This window comes from Gracilinanus agilis, chromosome 1 (assembly GCF_016433145.1).
Source record: "Gracilinanus agilis isolate LMUSP501 chromosome 1, AgileGrace, whole genome shotgun sequence".
NCBI lineage: Eukaryota > Metazoa > Chordata > Mammalia > Didelphimorphia > Didelphidae > Gracilinanus > Gracilinanus agilis.
In genome coordinates, this window is record NC_058130.1 from 455944362 (window position 1) to 455970103 (window position 25742).

A 25742-nucleotide genomic window follows, 5' to 3' on the forward strand; every position below is an offset into this window, starting at 1 on the left:
ATGATGAGGATGAAGAAATGAAAACAAACATTCATTAAATGCTCATCATGTGCCATGGATTGTCCTAAACAGAGGAGATACAATTAAATATATATTATTAATATATGTATGTATATATGTAATATTAGTGCATATACATATATATACATACTTGTGTAGTTATGTGTATTTGTAAGGAAGTACCTGCTCTTAAGAAGCTTACACTCTAAATGAGAGAAAGAAAACATAAAATCAAGTTTAGTTATGGAGCAAGTGGAAAGCTCCATAAGTCCTAATGTTGCAATGACAGGTGAATGGCTGACTTTGATTCATTAGCCTATATCAGGAGATTAACGACAAGTACTTGAATGGGGGGCTGGAAACATATAGGCAGGGTTGGTAGAAAGGCATAGAGAATGTAAGGACAGAGTGACAGATGTAAAACCTGGCAGTTCTCCATTTCATCAGAGGGATTAATGTGTTACTTCCAGCTTATTCAAGCACTGTCAGCATCTATGTTGCCCTTCTAGTCCTGGTGTCCTCTGGAATTCAGGTAATTTGGAAGTGAGAAAGAATTGAAAGTAAGATTGAGGAGAAAGGAAAATTTTTTTCTCCATTCTGCTTTCCAAAGTGATCAGGACAGGCTCAGTAGTCAGGAAATGAGGTCTGCACTGATAAATAAAAAAAGGTTCCTTACCATAGTGTAAGGCTTCTTTGCTCCTTCCAAGAATAGATAAACCTTTGAGGCTACAGGTTGAAGGGCAAAGCACACTGTAATGTTCCTTTTTTGGGCTCCTCAAATATTAAATTCAGTACAAATAAACAGGGATAATCTTTAAAGGAGGGATGCATTAACATAGCCTCTGGGACAAATAAGTAAGTCTTAGAAATAAGTGGATTTTGGTGGGAGAGTTATGGTTTTATTCTAAAAATGTGTACAAGGGTTTCAGGTGTGTTTTTGTGTTTGCTGACAATTCCACCCCCTTCTGATGCTAATGACTGTCTCCCGGAGGCATCATCATCAATCTGGTCACAGCTTGATGGGACTTCACACTAGGGAAGACTGGCTGTGTTTCCCTTCTCCCCATCTCAAACAACCTGGCAAACTTGGTTGCCATAGTGACTAATTGCACTGGAGTAAGCCTATCGGGTTTTTCAAAATATCTCTTTAGGTAAGAGAAGGGAAGAAGAAGATTACTGATGCCTTCCACAGATTAGATTCCACAGATATTTAACATGTATTCATATATATATGAGTGATTTCCCTCAAAAGGCAGTCTCATGAACGACTCTGGTTTCTAGATGGAAGTACAGAAGTAGACATTCTTACCTAACTGCACTGCTGCCAACATCCAGGTCTTGCGCTGTGACAGCTCCAATGATGGTCCCAACAGGAGTGTCTTCATGAACCTCCATGATGTACAGAGGCTTGCTAAACACTGGAGGTTCATCCACATCCAACACGCTGATCTTAACAGTCGCCGTATCCTTGAAGGGACCCACTGAGTGGAAGCGATGATCAAGATGAAGGTTGGAAGCCTCTACTTTGAAAGTATATGCCTTTTTTGTTTCAAAATCTAATGGCTGCAATAAGGAAAAATCAAAAGGAGGGGAAAACACATAAAATATGGCACAGCTGTGAACTGTACTTTGGAATGTTCCTATAATTTGTGTCTCACTAATCGCTTAATTTCAATGCTAGAATTTGCATTATTTGCATTATTCAATTTCACATATGCTAATTAAGAGAGCCAAACAGATCAATAAGAACACATACCAATTTACTAAAGTGAGTGTAACATGTAAAAATGAATAGGAGCATATGAGCATATTTTCTATGTGCATCTCATACATACTGATTCTACTTTAAATGTTGCTAGTTGAGGTAGCCATGTTAAAGAATCATTCCTTAGTGAACACTGACATCTAGTGGAAACAAGTTATAATGGGCAAATATAGAGATTTCATTTTGTAAATAAATCCTTGATCTTAAAATAAAAACAAAAAAACTTTCCAGCATTAAATGTTCTAAACAATGCAATTCTCCTTTGCTTTTGCAACTGTTATTGCTATAATTAGAGCTATTAATTTCTTCTTATTATTATTTCTTATTCTTATTCTTAGTTCTTTTGATTATTTCCCTAGATTTTTTATGATTTCTGTCATGTTGATGTAGCTATTTCAAATTTAACAAAACTCCTCTCAAAAGCTTCTAGGGAATAACAGAGGGGGTAGATTCTTGACAGCAAGAAATCTAGAACTGAATTCTACCTCATCCAGACAACTAAGCCCTGGAAGGTTGGAAGAGGAACTATAATAACATAAATAATAATGATTTGTCAAATTGTATATCTCTATAGTAACATATTAATATAATTTAAATAATTAGTAATACATGTATTATTATATATGACAAGTACTGAACTACTTTAGCCTAAGGATTTTGAATAGTCTAGCAATTTAAGCATAGGATATAGATTACATACATTGAAAAATGAAAGGAAGAGTGAAGGAATTAGTATCACTGCAAAATTGTAAATATAAAATGTATCTCTCTTCATTGATTCTAAGTAGCATCTTTCTGGAAATAGCACCTATTTTTTGAGCATGTGTTCTCGGTTATACTACTGTGGTTAGATAGATCAATAGATAGATAGAGAGAGAGAGAAAGATAGATAAATAAATTGAGAGAGAGAGATGGATTGTTTGATGGATGGATGGATGGATGGATGGATGGATGGATGGATGGATGGATGGAGAAAGAAAGAGAGGAGGGGTACATATGTAGATAGGATAGATAGATAGATAGATAGATAGATAGATAGATAGATAGATAGATAGATATAGATAGACAGACCGAAAGATAGTTAGACAGGTCTATCTAGATATTATATCTAATACATATATTTTAAAAATATTTTATGTTGCTGAAGTAGATACATGATTAAATGAGAAGTCATAGTGTTTAGGCACAAGATTTGAAGACTTTGAAGACTCTTCTAATCATTTAAGAAAAAAGGATCCTAAGTATTATAAAATAAACACTGAAATATTTTGTAGCTAGTTACTTGAAGCTTCTGGGATAACTCTCATTTGGGTAGTTCATATGATTTGTTAATTGCTATCTCATAATAGTACAGCTTCTTCAACAGAGCCTTATAAAAGAAAAGGGGCATCATTTCTCCTTTTTGAAACAGATATTTCTGAGAAGAAATCAAATAGCGAAATTCTTACCATCTGCTTCTAAATGATCTTAGAAGTTCAGAGAATCTTATAGGAACTATTCAAATAAAAAGAATAACTTTCTTTGGACTAGGTATGAGGGGACACAACATGTACATGGATTAAAACTGTAAGGTATACAGCAAAATAACTTCAAGTTGTAGAGAATATGAACAAATGGAGGAAACTGGTGGTGATCAAGAAAGGCCTCTGGTAAGTAGGAAGTGGCTTTCAAACTCTATGCTAAACCTGTACAAAGATACAGAGGCAAAAGATAGAGGTGGTGCTAGCAAATCAGCTGACGGTTAACAGAGAATGCTTGAAGGGGATTAATGTAAAATTGTACTAGAAATATAGGGAGTCAGGTTATGCAGGTCTTTAAATGCCCAACACAGGAGCTTATATTTTATCCAAGAAGTTAGAAGCAATGAAGTTCTAGCTATGCTTTAGGAATATCAATTTGTCAGTTATGTGAAAGACAAATTGATGATGGGAGAGACTGAAAGTAGAAGGATTGATTAGGGAGTTGCATCTGTCCAGGCAAGAAGTCCTGAAAAAAAATTGGTATATATATATATATATCCAGAAAGAAGAAGAAAGACATGAAAGAAATCCTGGAAGTAGAACTGAAAGTTTAGCAAATTATTATATAGAGATGGTGCCAAATTCTACTCACCTCTAATTAATGAAAATTAACAAGATCCTTGCTTTACACCCTGAAACCTTTATCAGTTTTGAATATATTTTAGATGAAAAGAATTAATGATAGGGATAAACTAGGCATGTGAACAATTCCTAGCTTCCTCTATTGCAGTGGTTCCCAAACTTTTTTGGCCTAATGCCCCCTTTCCAGAAAAAACATTACCTAGCCCCCTGGAAATTATTTTTTTTAATTTTAATAGCAATTAATAGGAAAGATAAATGCACCTGTGGCCATCGCCACCCTCCAGGATCACTGCAGCACCCACCAGGCAGTGGTAGCGCCCACTTTGGGAATCACTGATCTATTGCATCATTTCAGTGAGTAAACTAGACGTGAACTAAATCAAAGAACAAGAGCCACTTAGGAAACATATTTTGGATGATGAAGAAGAATCAGCTGTGTCTTGAGGATCGTGGATCAAACAGCAAGTCAAGAAAGAAATATGATTTTTATTAAAAACTACTCTAGGGCAGCTGGGTAGCTCAGTGGAGTGAGAGTCAGGCCTAGAGACAGGAGGTCCTAGGTTCAAACCTGGCCTCAGCCACTTCCCAGCTGTGTGACCCTGGGCAAGTCACTTGACCCCCATTGCCCACCCTTACCAATCTTCCACCTATGAGATAATACACAGAAGTACAAGGGTTTAAAAACAAAAACAAAAACAAAAACAAAACAAAAAAACTACTCTATTGGTGGAGAATCCCTGGATGGGAATTGTTTGGACATGGAGGTGGAGAAGCATCTATGAAGAAGTTTCCTTCCCTGCCAACTCACCTTGAATTTCAAATGTAAGAAAACTGAACAACTCATTTGCATTGGTATTGGTGTCCCCAGTACAACCATGACTAACAGAATCATGTACCTGGGCTGGCAAGGGCAAACTAGATACTTAAAGAAACTCCTTTGGGGCACTGACTCTCAGGATTCATCAGAAAGCTAAATACATCCTCAGAGAATTTCATGAGGTCTCCCCAAAGGAGAAAAAGAACTTCTAGAAATCAGTTACTGTGAGCTACCTATTTGCCACATGTGGTTTTTAAGCATGATCTTACTTTCCCTAGAAATCTTGCTTGTGAAAAGGGAGAGTTTACCTCAGAGTTTAGAGGGGATTTTTAATATAACTATCCTTGCTATATCTGCTTATTAAATACCCTTTCCAAAGTCTAACTCTTCCTAGTGAAATGATCTTCAACAATGGGGAGCACTTCAGAGTCACATCTATGACAGTATTAGAAAAAGCTCCTAACCTACACAGGGTAAGACTATTGGAAGAAGAACCAATGGGTCATTCTCTGGGACACTATTCTAACAAAGGAAGTGAGAGTTAGAAAGTAGTCCAGAAAAGCTATTCCTTTTAGATGTGGGAGATAAGAAAGAGAATAGAATCAAAGATGACCCAGAAGTTGCTAACCTGGGTGAATGGAAGGAGGGTGGTGTACAAAACAGAAATGAGGACCTTTGGAGAAGAGATCAATTTGGAGGAAAACATAATAGCATACTCACAGTTGGAATATTTCTTCTGGGATTGTGTCTAGCTTTCTGAAAGTGGAGATAGATCTCTATACTATTCATGAGTTAGGACATCTGTATGTGATCTTAATTTATAAAATGATTCTGAGAGTTATAATGCAAACTTTTTCAGTACCCAAAACCTCGAAATGAGTGATCTTGGTGCTTCATGCTAGATGACAGAAGTGAGGATTAACAATTGGTTTGTTAGCTTTATTAAGTAGCAAAAATATAGTTATTTTTGAGGACATTTCTTAAAATTACCTAAATATACAATTACTATTTTCTTGATGTGTTTGAAATATATTAATTTAAATATTTGTCTCACAAATTAAATCCTTTGGTTGCTGTGCAGATGGGAGAGGGGAGTAACAAACTTTTTTGTTACAAATATATTTTAAGTTTTTCTTTAGGTGACACCACCTAAGAATGGAAATGATGAGTTGGAGATTATAAATAGTTTCTAACTTGTTCAACCAAATCCATCTACCTGAAAAATCTCCCTTCTGTGATCTATAATCTGAAAATTCTTTGAGTTCATTCTAGTACAGGGGACTCCTTTGACAGTTTAGGAAAGCTTATGGTCCTCTTATAAAAAGAATGTTTTTAAATGTATAAAATAAATACATAGGATTATAAAGGAAATGAAATATATTTAAATTTAGTTGTTGTTTTTTTAATTCATGGTGTCAGATTAAATACATTTTCATAGTATTACTTTTACAAACAAATCTACTCTAGACAGAAAGTATCTCCTCCACCTTCATGTTTTCAGTCCTTACTATATATAAACATTCAACTAGAAATTTTTTTCATAGTTACTAGAAACTTCTCATAATTAATTTTTTTAAATTGTCACTTGCTTCTAATATGTTCATTTAATTCTTCAAGGGTTGTCTCCCAAACGGGATTGTAAGCAGCTTGGGGTGGGAATTGTGCAAAGCAAAAATAGTCAGAAATCAATACAGTACAATGGAATAAGTACTGGACCTAGGAATCCTACCCATCATCCATGTGACACTAGTCTATCAATTCCACTAACATTACTAATCACCCAAAATATCACCAGGTTTTATTGCAGGCATTGAGTATACAAATACAAAGAATAAAATAATCCCTACCCTAAAGGAAGCTAATGTTGTAAATCACTTATTAATATTTACTATGGTTCCTTAACATTGGCAAAGAACTTTACAAATATTATCTTATTTGATCTTCATGGCAACTGTATGAGAGAGATGCTAGTATCCTTATTTTATATCTGAAGAAACTGAGAATGAGATAAAGTAAGTGATGTGCTCAGGTTCACACAGCCAGCTTGTTTCTAACACAGTATTAGAAATCAGATTTCTTACTCCAAGTGTAACTTTCTCTTCATTATTGCCAGAACCACCTTCATCTACCCTGCCTCAATTTCCTCCGCAAAAGGGGGAAATTGGATTAGATGGCTTCTAAGGCCTCTTCTAACTATATAAATCTATAATCTTCTCATTTGCTTATTCTCCATAATGTGACATGATCTGTGCTAAAGAATAAAGATATTGAGGAAATGAACAGGTAAATAAAAATAGTGGCTAATGAGTACAGTGGAATAATACATTCTTTGGGGCTAGATTTAGCATGGAAGTATGTCCCTTTTATGATAATTATTCATTCATTTCTTTATACCTGTGTTTCTCTAGAGGAAGAACATACATTTATAGGGTTATGTTATAGAACGAAGAATATGGAGTAAAAGTTGGGACCTTTTGGAATTGTATTTTCTTTTTCTTTGAGCATAAGATAAATCATAATTACAGTAAGGGAAGCAGAATATTATTAAATAATAGAAGTAAGGAGGAAACATGGACATAGAGTATTAGCCAAATAATATTTTTTGATTAATATTCCAGAGGTGAGGTCAGTAACTTGCAGCTTATGCTGATGACAGACCCGGTCCCCTTCTAATTTGTAGAAGCCCAATTACTATGTACCAGGACTGAAAGGTATTATAGATATGTTCCAGTGGTTTTTTCAAATTGCCAGTTAATAATAGCAAGCTACCACAATAGTCCCCAAACTGGTCTTGTATTCTTGGGGTTCCTTCAGAGAAGGAGCTATCTAAAGCTAAAATAAGAATTGCCCTGGAGGTATCAAATTAGTGCAGTGGATACTGCCTTGCCCAGAATAAGGAAGACCTTAATTCAAACTGGGCTTCAGATACTTATTGGCTGGGTGGCTCTGGACAAGTCCATTACCTTCTATTTACCTCGATTTCAACTGTAAAAGAGGGAAATAATAGGACCTACTTTGTAGGGTTTTTGTGATGATCCAATGAGGCCATGTTTGTAGCTCAGTGCCTAGCTTATAGTAGGTACTATATAAATACTCACTCCTCCTCCCCTCACCCTTCCACCAATGGTTCACATTCATGATAATCCAGATACCCTCACCCTTGGGAAATGCTGAATAAAACAATTCTCAGAATTTGTGAGTTGTGTTCTATTTGCTACTTGTTCATTTCCCTGATTTTTCATGATATTGAATTATCTTTGGTTGAGTGGTTTAGAAGGGAGAAGAAAGATAAGGTTAAATAGAAAAATCTCTTTTATGTAAAGATTAGACTTTGCAAATCTTAACATCTACAATGAAAGAATAGTTATTTATATTTCTTTTAAATTATCTATATGCATTGGATAGTGGTCAAAGAACAGATGAGAGTTTCACATATTCTTTTAAAATTAGTTAACAATTTTGGCATTTGAGTGGACAAATTCCCCTATGTTGGTTTTGACTGCCAGTTTATTTATATGCACTATAAATATTATATTTAGAATGGTAGTAATAATATTTATAATTAAATAGTTGATGTCTCTCATGTGCATTCCAATGGAATTTTTTTTGCCATCATATCACAGACATAAAGTATATGTAAGAATTAGGAATAAAGAAAAAAAATAAATAACAAATCTAAGCATACAGATTTTCTGAGCAGAAATATGGGCTAGAAAAGAGGAAGGAAAATAAATATAAAAATAATAACTAAGAAAGTAGAAATGATGCAATAATCTGATTTTTAGCATTATTGTTTTCTCAAAACTAAGATGATGCTTCTTTCTTAAAATGAAAACCTAAGGAAGCACATATGAGGAGCAGTAAACTCCTCATTGTAGTTCATTTTTTTAAACTCTTAGCTTCTGTCAGTTCTAAGACAGAAGAGTGATGAGCGCTAGGCAATCAGTTAAGTGACTTGCCCAAAGTCAGACTGCTAGCAAATATCTGAGGTCATATTTGAACCCAGGTCTTCCTCTGGCCATTCTATCCACTGTGCTACCTTGCTGCCCCTCCTAGTTCACTTTTTTTTTTAATTTAATTTAATTTTTTAAATTATTTTTCATTTTTAACATCGTTACATGATTCATGCTCCTACTTTCCCCTTCACCCCCTGCAATCCCCCCACCCATGGCCAACACACATTTCCACTGGTTTTGTCATGTGTCCTTGATCAAGACCTATTTCCAAATTGTTGATAGTTGCATTGGTGTGGTAGTTTCGAGTCTACATCCCCAATCATGTCCTCCTCAGCCCATGTGTTCAAACAGTTGTTTTTCTTAAATGTTTCCTCTGTTCCCCAGAATGTGGGTAGCGTTCTTTACCATAAATCCCTCAGAATTGTCCTGGGTTTTTGTATTGCTGCTGGTACAGAAGTCCATTGCATTCAATTTTACCATAGTATATCAGTCTCTGTGTACAATGTTCTTCTGGCTCTGCTCCTTTCGCTCTGCATCAGTTCCTGGAGGTCTTTCCAGTTCACCTGGAAGTCCTCCAGTTTATTATTCCTTTGAGCACAATAGTATTCCATCACCAGCATATACATAATTTGTTCAGCCATTCCCCAATTGAAGGGCATATCCTCCTTTTCCAGTTTTTTGCCACCACAAAAAGTGCAGCTATAAATATTTTCGTACAAGTCTGTTTATTTATGATCTCTTTGGGGTACAAACCCAACAATGGTATGGCTGGATCAAAGGGCAGGCAGTCTTTTATAGCCCTTTGAGCATAGTTCCAAATTGCCAGCCAGAATGGCCGGATCAGTTCACAACTCCACCAGCAATGCATTAATGTCCCAATTTTGCCACATCCCCTCCAAAATTCATTACTCTCCCCTTCTTTCATTTTAGCCAATCTGCTAGGTGTGGGGTGATATCTCAGGGTTGTTTTGATTTGTGTTTCTCTAATTAGTAGAGATTTAGAACACTTTCTCATGTGCTTTTTGATACTTTTGATTTCTTTACCTGAAAATTGCCTATTCATGTCTCTTGCCCATTTATCAATTGGGGAATGGCTTGATTTTTTATACAATTGCTTTAACTCCTTGTATATTTGAGTAATTAGACCCCTGTCAGAGTTTTTCGTTATAAAGATTTTTTCCCAATTTGTTGTTTCCCTTCTGATTTTGACTACATTGTTTTTGTTTGTACAAAAGCTTTTTAGTTTAATATAATCAAAACCATTTAATTTACATTTTGTAGTTTTCTCTAACTCTTGCTTGGTTTTAAAGTCTTTCCTTTCCCAGAGATCTGACAAGTTACTATTCTGTGTTCACTTAACTTATTTATGGTTTCCCTCTTTATATTCAAGTAATTCACCCATTCTGAATTTATCTTGGTGTAGGGTGTGAGATGTTGATCTAAACCTAATCTCTCCCATATTGTTTTCCAAATTTCCCAGCAGTTTTTGTCAAATAGTGGATTCATGTCCCAAAAGTTGGGCTCTTTGGGTTTATCATACACTGTCTTGCTGATGTCATTTACCCCAAGTCTATTCCACGGATTCTCCTCTCTGTCTCTTAGTCAGTACCATATTGTTTTGATGACTGCTGCTTTATAGTATAGTTTAATATCTGGTACTGCTAGGCCCCCTTCCTTCACATTTTTTTCATTATTTCCCTTGATATTCTTGATCTTTTGTTATTCCAAATGAAATTTGTTATAGTTTTTCTAACTCAGTAAAGAAGTTTTGGGGTAGTTTGATAGGTATGGCGCTAAATAGGTAAATTAATTTGGATAGAATGGTCATTTTTATTATGTTAGCTCGTCCTACCCATGAGTAATCAATGGCTTTCCAATTGTTTAGATCCAGTGTTATTTGTTTGGAAAGGGTTTTGTAGTTGTTTTCGTATAATTGCTGTGTTTGTTTTGGTAGATAGATTCCTACGTATTTTATATTGTCTAGGGTAATTTTAAATGGTGTTTCTCTTTCTAATTCTTGCTGCTCTAATGTGTTGGAAAAGTATAGAAATGCTGATGATTTATGTGCATTTATTTTGTATCCTGCAATTTTGCTAAAGTTGTTGATTATTTCTACAAGCTTCTTAGTTGATTCTCTAGGATTTTTTAAGTATACCATCATATCATCTGCAAAGAGTGATAGCTTAGTCTCCTCATTTCCTATTTTGATACCTTCAATTTCTTTTTATTCTCTAATTGCTACTGCTAGTGTTTCTAGTACTATATTGAATAATAGAGGTGATAATGGGCATCTTTGTTTTACTCCTGATCTTATTGGGAAGGCTTCTAATTTATCCCCATTGCATATGATGTTTGTTGATGGTTTTGGGGTATATACTGTTTATTAATTTTAGGAAAGGTCCTTCTATTCCTATACTTTTCAGTGTTTTCAAAATCTTACAAGGAGCCAGAAAGAGACAATTCAAATATCAAGGAGCACCAATCAGGATCACACAGGATCTGGCAGCCTCCACGCTAAAAGACCGCAAGGCTTGGAATATGATATTCAGAAAGGCAAGAGAGCTGGGCCTGCAACCATGGATCAACTACCCATCAAAACTGACTATATATTTCCAGGGGAAAGTATGGGCATTCAACAAAATTGAAGATTTCCAAGTATTTGCACAGAAAAGACCAGGGCTAAATGGAAAGTTTGATATCCAACCACAAAAATTGAGAGAAACATGAAAAGATAAATAAGAAACAGAGGGGAAAGAAAGAAAACTCATGATTTTTAAATTTGCCTTTTTAAGGGCCTCAGTAATATCTAATTATCTGTATTCCTATATGGAGAAATGCTAGTTCACTTTTTAAAGGCTTGTAAGCACATCTTCTTGTGGAAATAAGAAGTCACCTTCCTCTCCATAGAACAGAGTTGCTTCTACTCTTTAAGAAGAACATAAATTGGAATTTTGTACTAATGTGATCTCAGAAGCAATTATAAATTTGAGGTTGACTGATAAATTTAACAAAGGTATGCACAGTAAAAGCAAGAATTCAGCCCAAGTGTCTGGAGAATAATGGCTTGTCTCCTAAACTTATGTTTGTCTCTGGTTCAGATTCATTTACATTTTAAACAGAGAGGAACTTTGGAATGTCAAATGTATGTGAGATAGGTAAATAGAATGATGTGCTAAATAGTGTAAATAGAATGGCTGCTCAGGCTTAGAAATTCGAAAGGAAAGCTTTCTCTTTAGAATGATGCTATTTTGTTGGACTTTTGCTAACTGGGTAAAGCAATAGAAATTCAGATTAAAAAGCTATAAATCTATGAAAGTTATTTGGGGATTCTAATCTCTATATCATAGGAGCCTAAAGGTGAGATGGACAACAATGGTTCAAGAATGATGAATTTCATAAGCTGGCTACACACCCAGATATACTTACTGGTAGAGTTGTCCGTAAGTAGTCAGAGGTGTGCGCTGGATGCTTACCTCCCCTTTCATTCATGTTCTTTTGCAAGTTTACTAAATTTGGCTAAGGATAATACTGGTTGATGGAGAGAAATATTATGTTTTTCTTATTATGTTATTTCTAAGTGCTTTTACTTTGAACTGTGTCTCTTATCTGACTGGAAAGGAAAAAAAATTATAATAAACAGATCCATAAAGGCTCTTGAGTTTTCAACAAACAAGACCTTAAGAGGACCTTGAATCTGTGGCAATTACTGGTATTCCAGGTACTACATATATAAGAGGAAACTAGAAAAAAAGAGGACTTTTGGAGGAATATATACACATATACGTATGTGTGTGTTTGTGAATGTTTGTGTTTAGATAGATAAATGATAGAAAATATATGTGGGTGTATCTGTATATATATGTACATACATACACATACATAAACACACATATAGAGGCAGCTAAGTGGCTCAGTAGACATTCACAACCTGATAATAAAAGTAGATAATTCACAACCTGAACTGGAATCAGTAAGACCTGAGTTCAAATATGATTTCAGACATTCACTAGCTATGTAACTTTGGGCAAATCACTTAACCTCTGTTCGCCTTAATCCGCCAAAGAAGAAAATGGTAAACCATTCCAGTTTTTTTGACAAAACAACAATAACAATGGCATAATGAAGGATCAGATATTATTGAATGACTGAACAAATATTTGAGCAACCAAATTAGTCTTCTTTGGAGCAATTGACTTTTTTAGGTGTTAAGAAATTATTGTTTTCATTCTATTAAGTCTTTTAAGGGATATATCTAACAATCTTTTGCTGATTTAAAATACTAGCTCTATAATTTTTCAAATATATATTTGACAACAGTTGGATTTATCAAGCACAAATGTCCATTTGCTATTCTTTGATGTGACCAAAACAGGCAGTTATTAGAATGTTATACTATTTTTTTTTTTGTAAATTAGAGAGCATGTCCATTTTAAGGATCTATAAAGGAACTTCTTTCCTGTTTGCTTTATTTTGGGTAAATTTACAAATATCAGCCACAGAGTGGTGCTATATTAACAAATATTTTAATAGAATTAATCTTGGAGATTTTATACTAAATTATTAGAAGTTATTATTAAAGAGAAAGAAAGAGAAATAAGGTTTCTAGTTTTCTTTAAGTCCCGGACAGAGGTTGCAAGTTGCAGTTCCTGGATTCAAGGATGGATATAGTAGGACTGTTATATGTGTTACACTGATAAGCCCCAGCTTGGCCTGGCCATGTGAGAGCTACTTTCACAAGCCTCCAAATGTCAGAGAGCACCCACTTTGCAAGCTGGCTTTTTAAGCCCAGCCTAAACAATGCCCTAAGATTTTCTAATTGGCCAGCATTTCACTTCAATCACTCAACTTCATATCCCTTGACTTTTGCTGATCAGGAATTATATCTGCCACAATGGCATTTTAGACACATGACTCTTTGTCACCTATCACATAAGACTTTGGGGATCTAGTGGTCTCCTAGATATTTAATTCACAATTTGTTTACTTAAGAATAATCTCTGAATGAGAAAAGCATTACTTTGGGCAAATTTAACCTAGGTATAATGCTAGTGTACCGATAAATTCATTTGTAGTTTTTTTTTTTTTGAGAGGAACAAATTTGGCATAAAAACAAAACAAAATTAAGGAAAAATAATTCTCTTTGGATGTCTGTTGGTGACAAAGCAGCTTGATTTGGATTATTATATGATTATATGGTTGTATTTAATTTAAAAACATAAAAATATATAGATTTCACATATAAACATATTTTTCTGAATCTCTTTGAAGAACATTATTTTACATGCTTAGTATTTGCATTCAGGAAATGTATGTATAAATACATGTATAAACACATACACATATGTGTGTGTTCTTTCTTACTTTAATATTAGGATATATTATTATCTTAGGTAATTTTTTTAAAATTTCTAGCTGATTAATTTCATGTTTGGAATTAATAATTATTTCTTCCAAATATGAGAAAATATACCATCTGAAGGTATTGTGATAACTGAATGAGACATACTAACTCCATTTTATAATTCTATTTTAGATCTAGCTTAATACCCATTCTATTCAATTATGTATCTGGTCCAATTTCTACTTGATGAGAAAAATGTATTCAATTCTGCAAATTTTGAGAGGAAAAATATATTGTTTGAACCTGGTCCTGTATGGCTCATAAGCTTGACTACCTTTCCTTGATACTAAGAGACCCTTATTTAAGGACCTAGGTTATGCTGACTAGAAACTCAGTCAAATCCAAAGACTGATGCTAGGAGTTTTCTCCCATACAAACACTTGGAAGGAGTGGAGCACTTTTTTTTAGGATTTCAGGAAATTTTACCTGTTTGTTCTATCTTTCCCAATTTGGAAGTCCCTTAGTCTTTTTGTCCAATTAGAAATCAGATTACCTAATTTTGTATCCTTGTTAAATTGTTTTCTTCTAATTACTTGATCTTGTCAGATTTTTTTTAATGAAGAAAAATCTGTTTCTCCAGCACATATCTCAATCCTTTCCAAAGATGTAAGGACCACAGGTAAACTACACTGGTTTTATTGTCAAACGTTTTCAGTTTAATGATTGGTTTTACTGACTTTTTTATCATACTTTTCTTTTTTTCCTTAAAAAAATATGATGAAAAAGGCTATCTACCACCAAAGAAGAAACAAGCAGAGTTAGAATCAGGATTGAAACATATCATTTTCATTTTATTTCCTGCATGAATTTTTCTCTAGTTTGAGAAATATGTGTCTTGTTTCACAACATGAGGAGTAGGAAAATATGCATTATGTGATTACATATGTATACATATATATATGCACACACATACAAAACCTATATCATATTATTTGTCTTCCTGGAGAAGGGGGAAGGGGAAAAGGTGGGAGAAAAAAATGAGATAGAGATTTTGGGATATATATATATATATACATAAAATGAGAGAAATTGTTTCTCTTGGATAAGCATATTTAACATAATTTATTGTATAACAAATTATGTACTATATTTTATTACGTTACATATGTTATACATAAAAAATAAATGATAACAAAAACATAATTTGTTATATGGGGTGAGAAGCATGGAAGACAAGAGCTATTCAGAGAGAAATTCTAATTATGTAAAAAATAAGATATTAAAATATTATTTTTAAAAAGAAAAATTATATTTATTTCAAATTTTTATCCAAGATACTTTATTTTGGGGCTTCCTAAGAAGAAAGCCTCTTGAACAGGAGGCATGCTGCTCAATTAACCCACACCTATTACATAAAATACTCAAGTTCCCACAAATTAGTTAATAATAAAAAAAATAAAATTAGAAACTACTGTTTCATTGTGAAAATAATAGTGATATTTTCTTCCCCGGAACCACACAAAAATTTAGCCAAAAGAAGCATTGGGGCAATAGGAAAGATTACCTTTCAGCAAAGAAAGCAGTAGCATTACCAGAGATAGGATGCATCTAATCTGAAATCCCTTTTACCCAGAAGTAGCAGATGACTTCCCTTAGGAAGATCTAGGGAAGGAAGAAAGCTACCAAAGTGCTGAGCTTGGAAGTCCTAATTAAAAACAGCTAAAATGGAAAAAAGTAAAAAAGAGGTACAACTTAAGGATCTCTTGACTCTGAAAAAAATACTTTAAAAATGCCCAGACATTATATTTCAAGAAATCTAATAAGTGACAACTTATCAGATCTTTCAAAAATAAAGGACAGAGTAAAGATAAAAAAGTATTGATCATCTCCTGAAAGAAATACCCCCCAAAAAAAGTCACAGGAATTTCATTGCCAAAATTTAGAGTTCCCAGGCCATAGGGAAAAAATAAAAATAAACAGCAAACATTCAGGAAAACAGCAGTTCAAGTATGAAAGAAAAACAATCAAGATTCATAAGATCTTGAAATATGGTAGTCCAGAGAGGCAAACAATATAAACCAAGAATAACTTACTGTGTAATATATGTTACTGCAGGATAAATGTGACCCTACAGGAAAAATGGATTTTTTTAAAGGAACAGAAGACTTTCCAATTATTTAGATCTAGTTTTAATTGTGTGAAAAGTGTTTTGTGTTCATATAATTCCTGTTTGTCTTGGAAGATAGATTCCTAAATATTTTATATTGTCTAGAGTGATTTTAAATGGAATTTCTCTTTCTGACTCCTGTTGCTGAATTTTGTTGGAAATATATAGAAATGCTGATGATTTATGTGGGCTTATCTTGTACCCTGCAACTTTGTAAAAGTTTAATTATTTCTACTAGCCTTTTAGTTGATTTTCTAGGATTCTTTAAGTATACCATCATGTCATCTGCAAAGAGTGATAGTTTAGTTTCCTCATTGCCTACTTTAATACCTTAAATTTCTTTTTCTTCTCTAATTGCTAGTGTTTCTAGTACAATATTAAATAATAGAGGTGATAATGGGCATCCTTGCTTCACTTCTGATCTCATTGGGAAGGCTTCCAATTTGTCCACATTGCAGTTGATACTTGCTGATGATTTTAAATATATACTGTCTATGATTTTGAGGAATGACCCATCTATTACTATACTTTCAATTGTTTTCAAAGGAATGGGTGTTGTATTTTGTCAAAGGCTTTTTCTGCATCTATTGAGATAATTGTGATTTCTGTTGGTTTCATTATTGATATGGTCAATTATGTGGATGGTTTTCCTAGTATTAGACCATCCCTGAATTCCTGTTATAAATCCCACCTGATCATAGTGAATAATCCTTCCAATGACTTTTTCCTAGTATTTTATTTAAGAATTTTGCATCTACATTCATTAAAGAGATTGGTCTGTAGTTTTCTTTCTCTGTTTTTGGTCCACCTGGCTTTGGAATCAATACCATATTTGTGTCAAAAAGAATTTGGTAAGATTCCTTCTTTGCCTTGTTATACTTATATTTGATCTTGTTTGGGTTTTAGATATTGATAGGTGATTGATACTTATCAGTTGGTGTAAATAGACTTGAGCTGTTAGGTTAACCTAGTTGTAGATGGTGGATGAATTGGCTGGACACAGCTTAATCCAACACTTATTTATTAATTATGAGGATAGACAGGGACAGAATAAAGTAGGTAGAGATAAAGCAGGAAATATATTATTCTAACACTAATATTCTAGATAAAACTCCCCTTCTAAATCCTCACAGATTTGCTTCTTGTTCACCAAAGGTGAACCTCCTTAAAACTAATCGCAACTATCTATCTAATAAAGACCCAATTCTATCTATCTATACTTATTCTAATCTATGAACTTCAAATATTAACATCCTTTCATTATTTATCAAAATTCACAAGTCGTCTCAGCTAACTGTTTAGATGTGACAGTTAGAAATCAATAGCCTCTCCCTGACTCCCCATCAGGGAGCCTGATCCTCAAGCCGTTCCAGTGAGAGCCAAGGGAGCCCTCCATTGCCAGATGCTTCTCTCTTCAGGAAAACAGCTCTCACAACAAACAAAATCTTTCCAACTTCACAGATGTTCTTCCAACTTCTCAAAGTTAATTTGAACTGAAATTACTTTCAGATAGTATCAGAGAAAAGTCTCCAGCCACCTGCTCAAGACAGTGAGTTCAAGTGAGGGGCCAAGAATTTTCTAAAAATCTTCCCAACATGCAAATCTTCCTTATTTTTTCCCTGGCCATTCCTTAAAGGGGACAAGGATATTTATCTCTGCTTCCAATTATGCTAGGTAACTAATTAAACTTAACAGCTTATTTTGACAACTAATTTGTATAGTATTGGGATTAGTTGTTCTTTAAATGTTTGATAGAATTCACTTGTGAATCCATTTGGACCTCTGGATTTTTTCTTAGGAAGTTCCTTCATGGCTTGTTCAATTTCTTTTTCTGAGGTGGGATTATTTAAATATTCTATTGAGGAACAGAAAACTTTCAAGTTTTTCTGATGAAAAGAGAAGAATTGAGTAAAAATTTTGAAATTCAAAAACAAGAATCCAGAGAAAACTTGAAAGATAAATTCTTTTGAACAACTAGAAGGAGTATTAGGATGAAGTGTTGCAAACATTCTAATGGGAAAGAAGGAACAAGTATTTTTATTTTTCCCCCTTTGTCCTTAAAATGACTTCATTCACTTTCATTTTATAATACATCAAATGTATTTATTTGTTTGTCTGTTACATTAAAATACTCAGTTAATGCACTCCCTTACTCCTCTCCCTGCATTAGAGAAGACATCATTTGACAAAATTATAGATATATATGTAAAACTATGTCTTACCTATTTCAATACATCAGTTCTTTCTCTGGAGATGGGTATATACAATTAATTCTTCAAATAATATTTCAACAAATTGTTGGAAAACCTAGAAAGCTGTGTGGCAGAAACTAAATATAGACCAATATCTTACACCATTTACAAAGACAAGATAAAAATGGATACATGATCTAGGAATAAAGGGAGATATCATTAGCATAATAGAAGAACAGTGATCAAAGTACCTATCATCCAACCATTCTGGATGGCAATTTGGAACTATGCTGAAAGAGCACTAAAAGAATGACTTCCCTTTGATCCAGCCATATCACGGCTGGGTTTATACCCCAAAGAGATCATAGGAAAAAAGACATGTATAAAACTATTTATAGCTGCACTCTTTATGGTGGCAAAAAACTAGAAAATGAGGGTATGCCTGTCAATTGGGGAATGGCTGAATAAATCATGATATCTGTTGGTGATGGAATACTATTGTGCTCAAAGGAATAATAAATCAGAGGAATTCCATGTGAACTAGAAAGACCTCCAGGAATTGATGCAGAATAAAAGGAGCAGAGCCAGAAGAACATTGTACACAGAGACTGATACACTGTGGTAAAACTGAATGTAATGGTCTTCTGTACTAGCAGCAATTCAGTGACCTAGGACAATTCTGAGGGACTTGTGGAAAAGAACGCTACCCACATTCAGAGGAAGAACTGAAGGAGTGGAAACACAGAAGAAAAACAACTGCTTGAACACATGGGTTGATGCGGACATGATTTGGATGTAGACTCTTAATGACCACCCTAGAACAATTATCAATAATATGGAAATAGCTCTTGATCAATGGCACAGGAAAAAACCAGTGGAAATGTGCATTGGCTACCAGGGGTTGGGGGGAGAGAGAGCAAGAACATAAAACATGGAACCATGGAAAAAATGTTTCTAAAAGAAAAAAAAAGTACCTATCATATTTATGGATAGAAGGAAAATGTATAAATAAATGAGAGATAAAAAGCATTGTGAGATATAAGGGATATAATTTTGAATACATTGAATTAAAATGGTTTTGTATAAATAAAACTAATGTAGTCAAGATTTGAAGAAAAGCAGAAATTTGGGGAAAATTATAGATAATTTCTTGGATAGAGGGCTCATATGTAAAATAAAAGGAGAAATTTATCAAATATGTCAGAATATGAGCCATTTCTCAAAAGATGTGAAATGACAATTTTAGATATGAAATCAAAACTATATAAAATGTCCTAATCATTATTAATTAGATAAATATAAATAAAAACAAACTGATATATCTTCTTGCCTATAAGTTTGCCTAAATGATAAAAAGGAAAAATGAGAAATGTTGGGGGGGATGAGGAAAAATGAGAACACTAATACACTATTGGTGGAACTATAAACTAATTCAAAATTTTGGAGAACAATCTGGAATTATGATCAAAGAGTTATAAAATTGTGTATACTTTTTGACTCAGCAATACCACTATTGTGCTTATTTCCTAAAGAACCTTTATGTTCTAAAATATTTTTGGAAGCTCTCTTTGTGGTAGAAAAGAACTAGAAATTGAGGGGACACCCATCAATTAGGGAATGGATAAGTAGTTGTACCATATGAATGAGATGGAATACTACTATGCTGTAAGAAATGAAAAGCAGGTTAATTCTAAAAAAACAAAAACAACAACATGGAAAAACCTACATAAAATTATGAAGAGTGAAACAAGAAGAACCAACAGAACATTGTATACAGCAACAGAAATATTGTTTGAAGAACGGCTTGTGAAATAAGTATTTCTTCAGAACCTTATGAGTTAGATAAAGGGGAAAAAATAATCAATGGGATAGATTGGTTACTCCCAAGGATTTAAAGAAGAGAAAAGGAAGTTACAGTAAAATGAAGGAATCCATTACTCTGTAAAAAAGAAGAAGGAAGTAGAGTTTTCTATTTCTCATAATTGAAGTACATGAGAAGAATATATAAACATTGAAGAAAGGATGGGAAAATCAGTCAGCAGATGACCTTAACTCATACTGGATCATACAAAAGAGGATTACACAGGTACATGTATATAGAAATACATCAAACTCAATAGGGAAAAAATAAGTAAGGGTGTGGAGAACAGTTAACAGCAAAGACAATATCAGTAGGAAATCGTCATAAACAAAGCAAAGTTCCTTATCTTGAAATGGAACAAAAAGGATGAGGAAATAAAAAGAAAATAATTAGTATCCCAGGGGTACTTTTATTCCTTCTTAGACATTTGGAAAATGGCTTAATATGTAGTGGTATATGGATTTAATGGAATGTTTGTAGTTACTTGGCTGTTTTTCATTTGTTTCTGACTCTTTGTGAACATCTTTAGGTTTTCTTGGCAAAGATACTGAAGTGGTTTGTCATTTTCTTCTCCAGGTCATTTTAGAGGTGAGGAAAATGAGGGAAACAAGATTATATGAACTGTTCAGGGTCACAATCTAATAATTTTTTGATGTGGAGTTGAACTCAGGTGGCCAGTACAGACTGACACTTAGTGGAATGTACCTTAAAAATGACTAAAGAATATTTCAGAGACAAGGAAAACAATTTATTCAAAGAAAACATTATAAAGAAAAACAATTTTAAAAGAAAATCCTGATGATTTAAATAACTAACTACAAGTTTCCAGGGTAGATAATTATAAGGCAAGCTACCTCCCCCTTGAGAGGGGTGATTGACACAAGGAATAAAGACATATTTTTATACATAATAGCTACTATGTGCATTCATTTTATTTGGCTATGCTTATTTTTTAACTTTATTTTTTGCTTTTATTCTCCTACTAATTAACTGGGGACATGGGAGTGGGGAAGGTGAGCAATAGTGATGCCAATACAAAGATGACAAGAGAAATTTTTTTTAATTCACAGAAGACATCAGGATTATCAGAAGGAAATCCTAAAAAGTAGTAAAAATGAAAGTAATCTCAACTGAAAGTAATGTGTATAATTTATTTCTTTTGAGAAAAAAAGCAAGGAGTGTGAAATAATAATTTATTTTTTCATATTGAATCTTTTTTTGTGTTCTGCTATGTGTAGGAATTTATTTCACATTTAAGTATAAAATAAATTTAGTAAAATGGCTAAGTTCTACATTTTCTCAATATGCTCTAATTTAATATTTAAAATAGCTATTTAAGGAGAGACTATATGATATTATTTAAGATAAAGTGCTAGATGTGAAAATAGGGTTATAACTTTAGTGACTGTGATGCTGTTTTACTAAGCCTAAAAATGCCAATTAGTATTATGTAATTTTGTAGGTAGCTATATAGATATAGATATAGATATAGATATAGATATAGATATATAGATAGATAGATAGATAGATAGATAGATAGATAGATAGATATAGATATAGATGTATTTCATGTTGCATATCACTTTTAGGCCATATGAATCTAGATGCATTGAACCTGAGGTAAACTTTTATTTTCATGAATCCACTTTCAATGCTTAAAAATAAACTTTGTTGGGGCAGTTAGATGGCTCAGTGGATTGAGAGCCAGGCCAAGAGATGGGAGGTCCTGCGTTCAAATGCCTAGCTGTGTGAGCCTGGGAAAGCCACTTAACTCCCTTTGCCTAGTCCTTACCAGTTTTCTGCCTTGGAACCAATACACAATGATTATTCTAACACAGAAGGTAAGAATTGTAAAAAATAAAAGTAAAAATTTAAAAGCATGTTTCATTCAACTTTACAGGTAAGAATGTCATGGTTTGATTGTAGACATTTTTGTTTTCCTATTTCATTTTGGGCTGACCTAATTTCTAGCATAGATTTCCAGGAAAAACAACAAAAACAAGAAAAATAACAACACAACAGCATTCTGATCTGGATCTCTCTCAAATATATGTTATGTTACATACACTGTACTATTTTCATAAAGGACCTTTATTTGTACTTGGCTTTGTGTAGTGACACAAGGGGCAGCATGAGAGATTTTCCACCAATATCAAATGCCTTGGAGGGATTTGTAAGGCTTCACAATTTTATTCTGAACTCAAAATGACACAGTGATATGGCAGACTGTCTCTATGTTTATAAAGTGGTTTTGAGGTGTAGAAAAAAAAAACCCTGAAAATTTTCCCTTCATCTTTTCCTTCCTAACTGTGCCTGATCACTCTTTTCTTCTGCTCACCTTCTCTCTTTGAAGATCAAGAAATAAAGAAAGAAGAAAAAGAGAAACAAAGTAAAAAGGAAGGTGGGGGAGAAGAGATGAAAGAAAGAGGAGAGTATTTATCATTCACTCCAGAGGAGAAGAGTAAAATTAGAGCCCTTTCAGAAACATCTCAGTCTTAAATGTAGCCAAAATGGCATTGGAAAAACAACAAAGACAACAACACTGAGAAATTGATTTCTAAAAGAAGTAAAGAGGCTCAGATTCAAAGAAAGTAATGCATAGAAAATTCCAATTAGTTTATTCAATGATGGCTGAGCTCCATCAAGTTCAGGAGAAAAAGAAAAAAGAAGAAAAAAAAACTCAAGTGTGCACAAGAAGATACTAGAGCACAGAAAGAAAACTTAACCTGTTTTTAAAAATATAACAAAGTATCAGTAACTCATTCAACAAGTCAGAATGCATAAATATGAATCCAGACATGCTAGATAACCATAATAACTTTTTAAAATTAACTAACCAATTTAGAATATTTTTTCCATGGTTACATGATTCATAACTTTTTAATGGGCCACTTGAATGCATGTGTAGATAGTTGTGGAATTCATTTTCATCTTGGTTAGTGTTTTAGCTTAATGGAACTAAATACATATTAATGTGCATGTGATGATATTTTCACTTTTAATAAAATATCATTACCATAGCACTAAGTAACTCTAAGTTCAGAATAAAATAGTGAAACCTTACAAATCTCTGTAAAGCATTTGATATTGATAGAAAATCTCTCATGCTGCCCTTTGTGTCACACTACACTGAGCCAAGCACAAATAACGGCTTCTGTAGGAAAATATTACAGTGCATGTAACATAAAAATAAATTTGAAAGATATCAAGAGCAGAAAGTTATTGTGATATAACACCCACTGTTAAATGTTGATAAATTCTCTGAGGTCAGCAGTTATAGTAAGAGTTTAACTAGGTAGGAGCTTGAAAACCATGTTATAAAATAGAGAAAGGTTGAAAAAAAAGTCAAGAAAAACAAGGTTAGAAAAGATAAAGAACGACATGACTCAAGTTACACAGACTATTGCACAAGCAATACATATGCTGACATGGCATTCAGCCTTTGAGGATAAAAGCAATTTCAGGGAGGGTGACCATGATCTACTGACCATTTCTGACTTGTGCCTTATCCGGTCTGAAATCTGAATGGAAGACAAAGAGAATTTTTGAAGAGAGAGTAAGACACATGCAAACCATGTGTCATCTGCAACTATTATTAGGTCTGATTTTGCATCACATATCCTTGTCTTATGTGTAACAACTGAATCCTTGTCATTTTTAATGCCATTATTTAATAAATAAATTAGGCACACACACATATGATTGCACACATATGCTTGTCTGAGCATATATGTATGCATATATACCTCTTGCTTATCTTGGGTAGGTAATTTGCATTACCTGGATATTTGAGGTGAAAAAAACTTCCTTAGCTTTCCAGAATAGCATGTTATATTTGTTTTTCCATAAAGTTATTTAAATAAACTTTCTGTTCTATGAAAATATGTTCCTATTTGGCACATTAAGCATCACGATCCACGATTCTTATTGGTGCCTTATCTCTGGCAAAGAATATCAACTCCATAAGGGTAAAAACAATGTCTGATCCAACCAATGGCACATGACTCTCTGCCCTCATTACCTAGCATAGTGTTTTGTGAACCAAAGGGAATTTAGAGATATTACTGAATAATGTTAGTTAATGGAGCTAAGAGCCTGATATTTTAAGAGTTAGGTTACGTAGAAATGTTGATGAAGTTTTGAATTTTCTTCCTCCCCAGATGAGCAATAAACTTCAAGCTGCCAAATGACTCTGGCTGTGTCTTTACATAGGAATAAAACAGATCATAGGCTAGAAAATATAATTTGCATAAATTGCTGCTCTGTGCCTAGAAATAATAGTTGATGTGGACTACCATATTCTCCATATTTCTTTGAAAGGACATATTAATTATGCAGCCTGCTGATGGTGACCCATGTTCCAGGAGGCATATTCTGTATAGTTGGATATTTATTAATGCAATTTTATACTATATCAGGAAAATGCCTAAATAATGATCATTGATTTAGAACTACTTAGAGATCACATGGTCCAACACCCTCAGAGCAAAGTGAATCCAAAGAGCTGGAGCCATGTGCCCCAATCACTTACACAGGTGGAATAAATGGTAAAAGTAGAATTCAAAGATAGGTTTTTTGAACCTGGAACCATTCTTTATTCTATTATTCCACACAGCCTTCTTGTTCAACTATGACATGGGAAGAGAGAAAAAAAAACTCTAGAGAGATCAATGAAACTGATATTTTGGGTTATTGTCCATAATGATGATCTAGACAAGATAAACTATTTTTAAGTATTTAAAAGACAGTCAAGATGAAGAGAGATTCTATTCATTCTGTTTCTCCCCAGAGCTCAAAACTAGAAATAATTGAAATTCAACAGCAATCATTAAACTTCTACTATGTGTAATGTACTGGGATAGTACAGAAAAGCAGAAATAAAAATGGAAGTCCTTGTTCCCAAGAAGCTTTCATGTTATTGGGTTTGGTCCTCTAGAATATAACAATACAAATAATACACACACATATGTATGTCTGTTTACATGAGAATGGTTAATTGTACTTAACAAAGTAGATACAAAATAGTTAAATTAACTTAAAGAGGCAGATGATGCTAATATTTTAGAAGAATCAAGAAAAGTCCTTAGTAGGAGGTAATATCTAAACAGTATCTTCACAGAGGCAAGGTAATGTATAAAACTAAAATGAGGAGGAAGCGTATTCCAGGCACAAGAAAACACCTTTGCAAAGACCTAGAGATGGTAGATCAAATGTCCTATAAAGGGAATAGCAGACCAATGTGACAAGAACTGAAGAAATACGAGGAAAGTAATACAAACAAGTCTGGAAAGAGAGGGGAAAAGATATTGTAGACACCAGTTTGAAAATTTTGAATTTTATCTTAGCAGCAAAGGAAACTACTAAAATTCCTTTTTGATGGTGTAAGATAACCTGCTCAGATCAAAGTTTTAGGAAAGCTACCAGCTGGGTTGCTCAGTGGATTGAGAGCCAGGCCTAGAGACGAGAAGTCCTAGGTTCAAATCTGGCCTCAGACATTTCCTAGCTGTGTGACTCTGGGCAAGTCATTTGACCCCCATTGCC

The 25742-nt window shown here is 33.8% G+C and overlaps 1 protein-coding gene across 2 annotated transcripts in view; it reads right to left on the reverse strand.

Annotated features, from left to right (window-relative positions):
* CDH12 (cadherin 12) overlaps positions 1-25742 on the reverse strand; it is a 382411-nt gene that overhangs the window by 63433 nt on the left and 293236 nt on the right. For both annotated transcript variants that reach the window (XM_044657897.1, XM_044657896.1), the window contains one exon: positions 1310-1563. In XM_044657897.1, coding sequence (XP_044513832.1) covers positions 1310-1563 — 254 coding nt within the window. The remainder of the gene's footprint in view (positions 1-1309; positions 1564-25742) is intronic.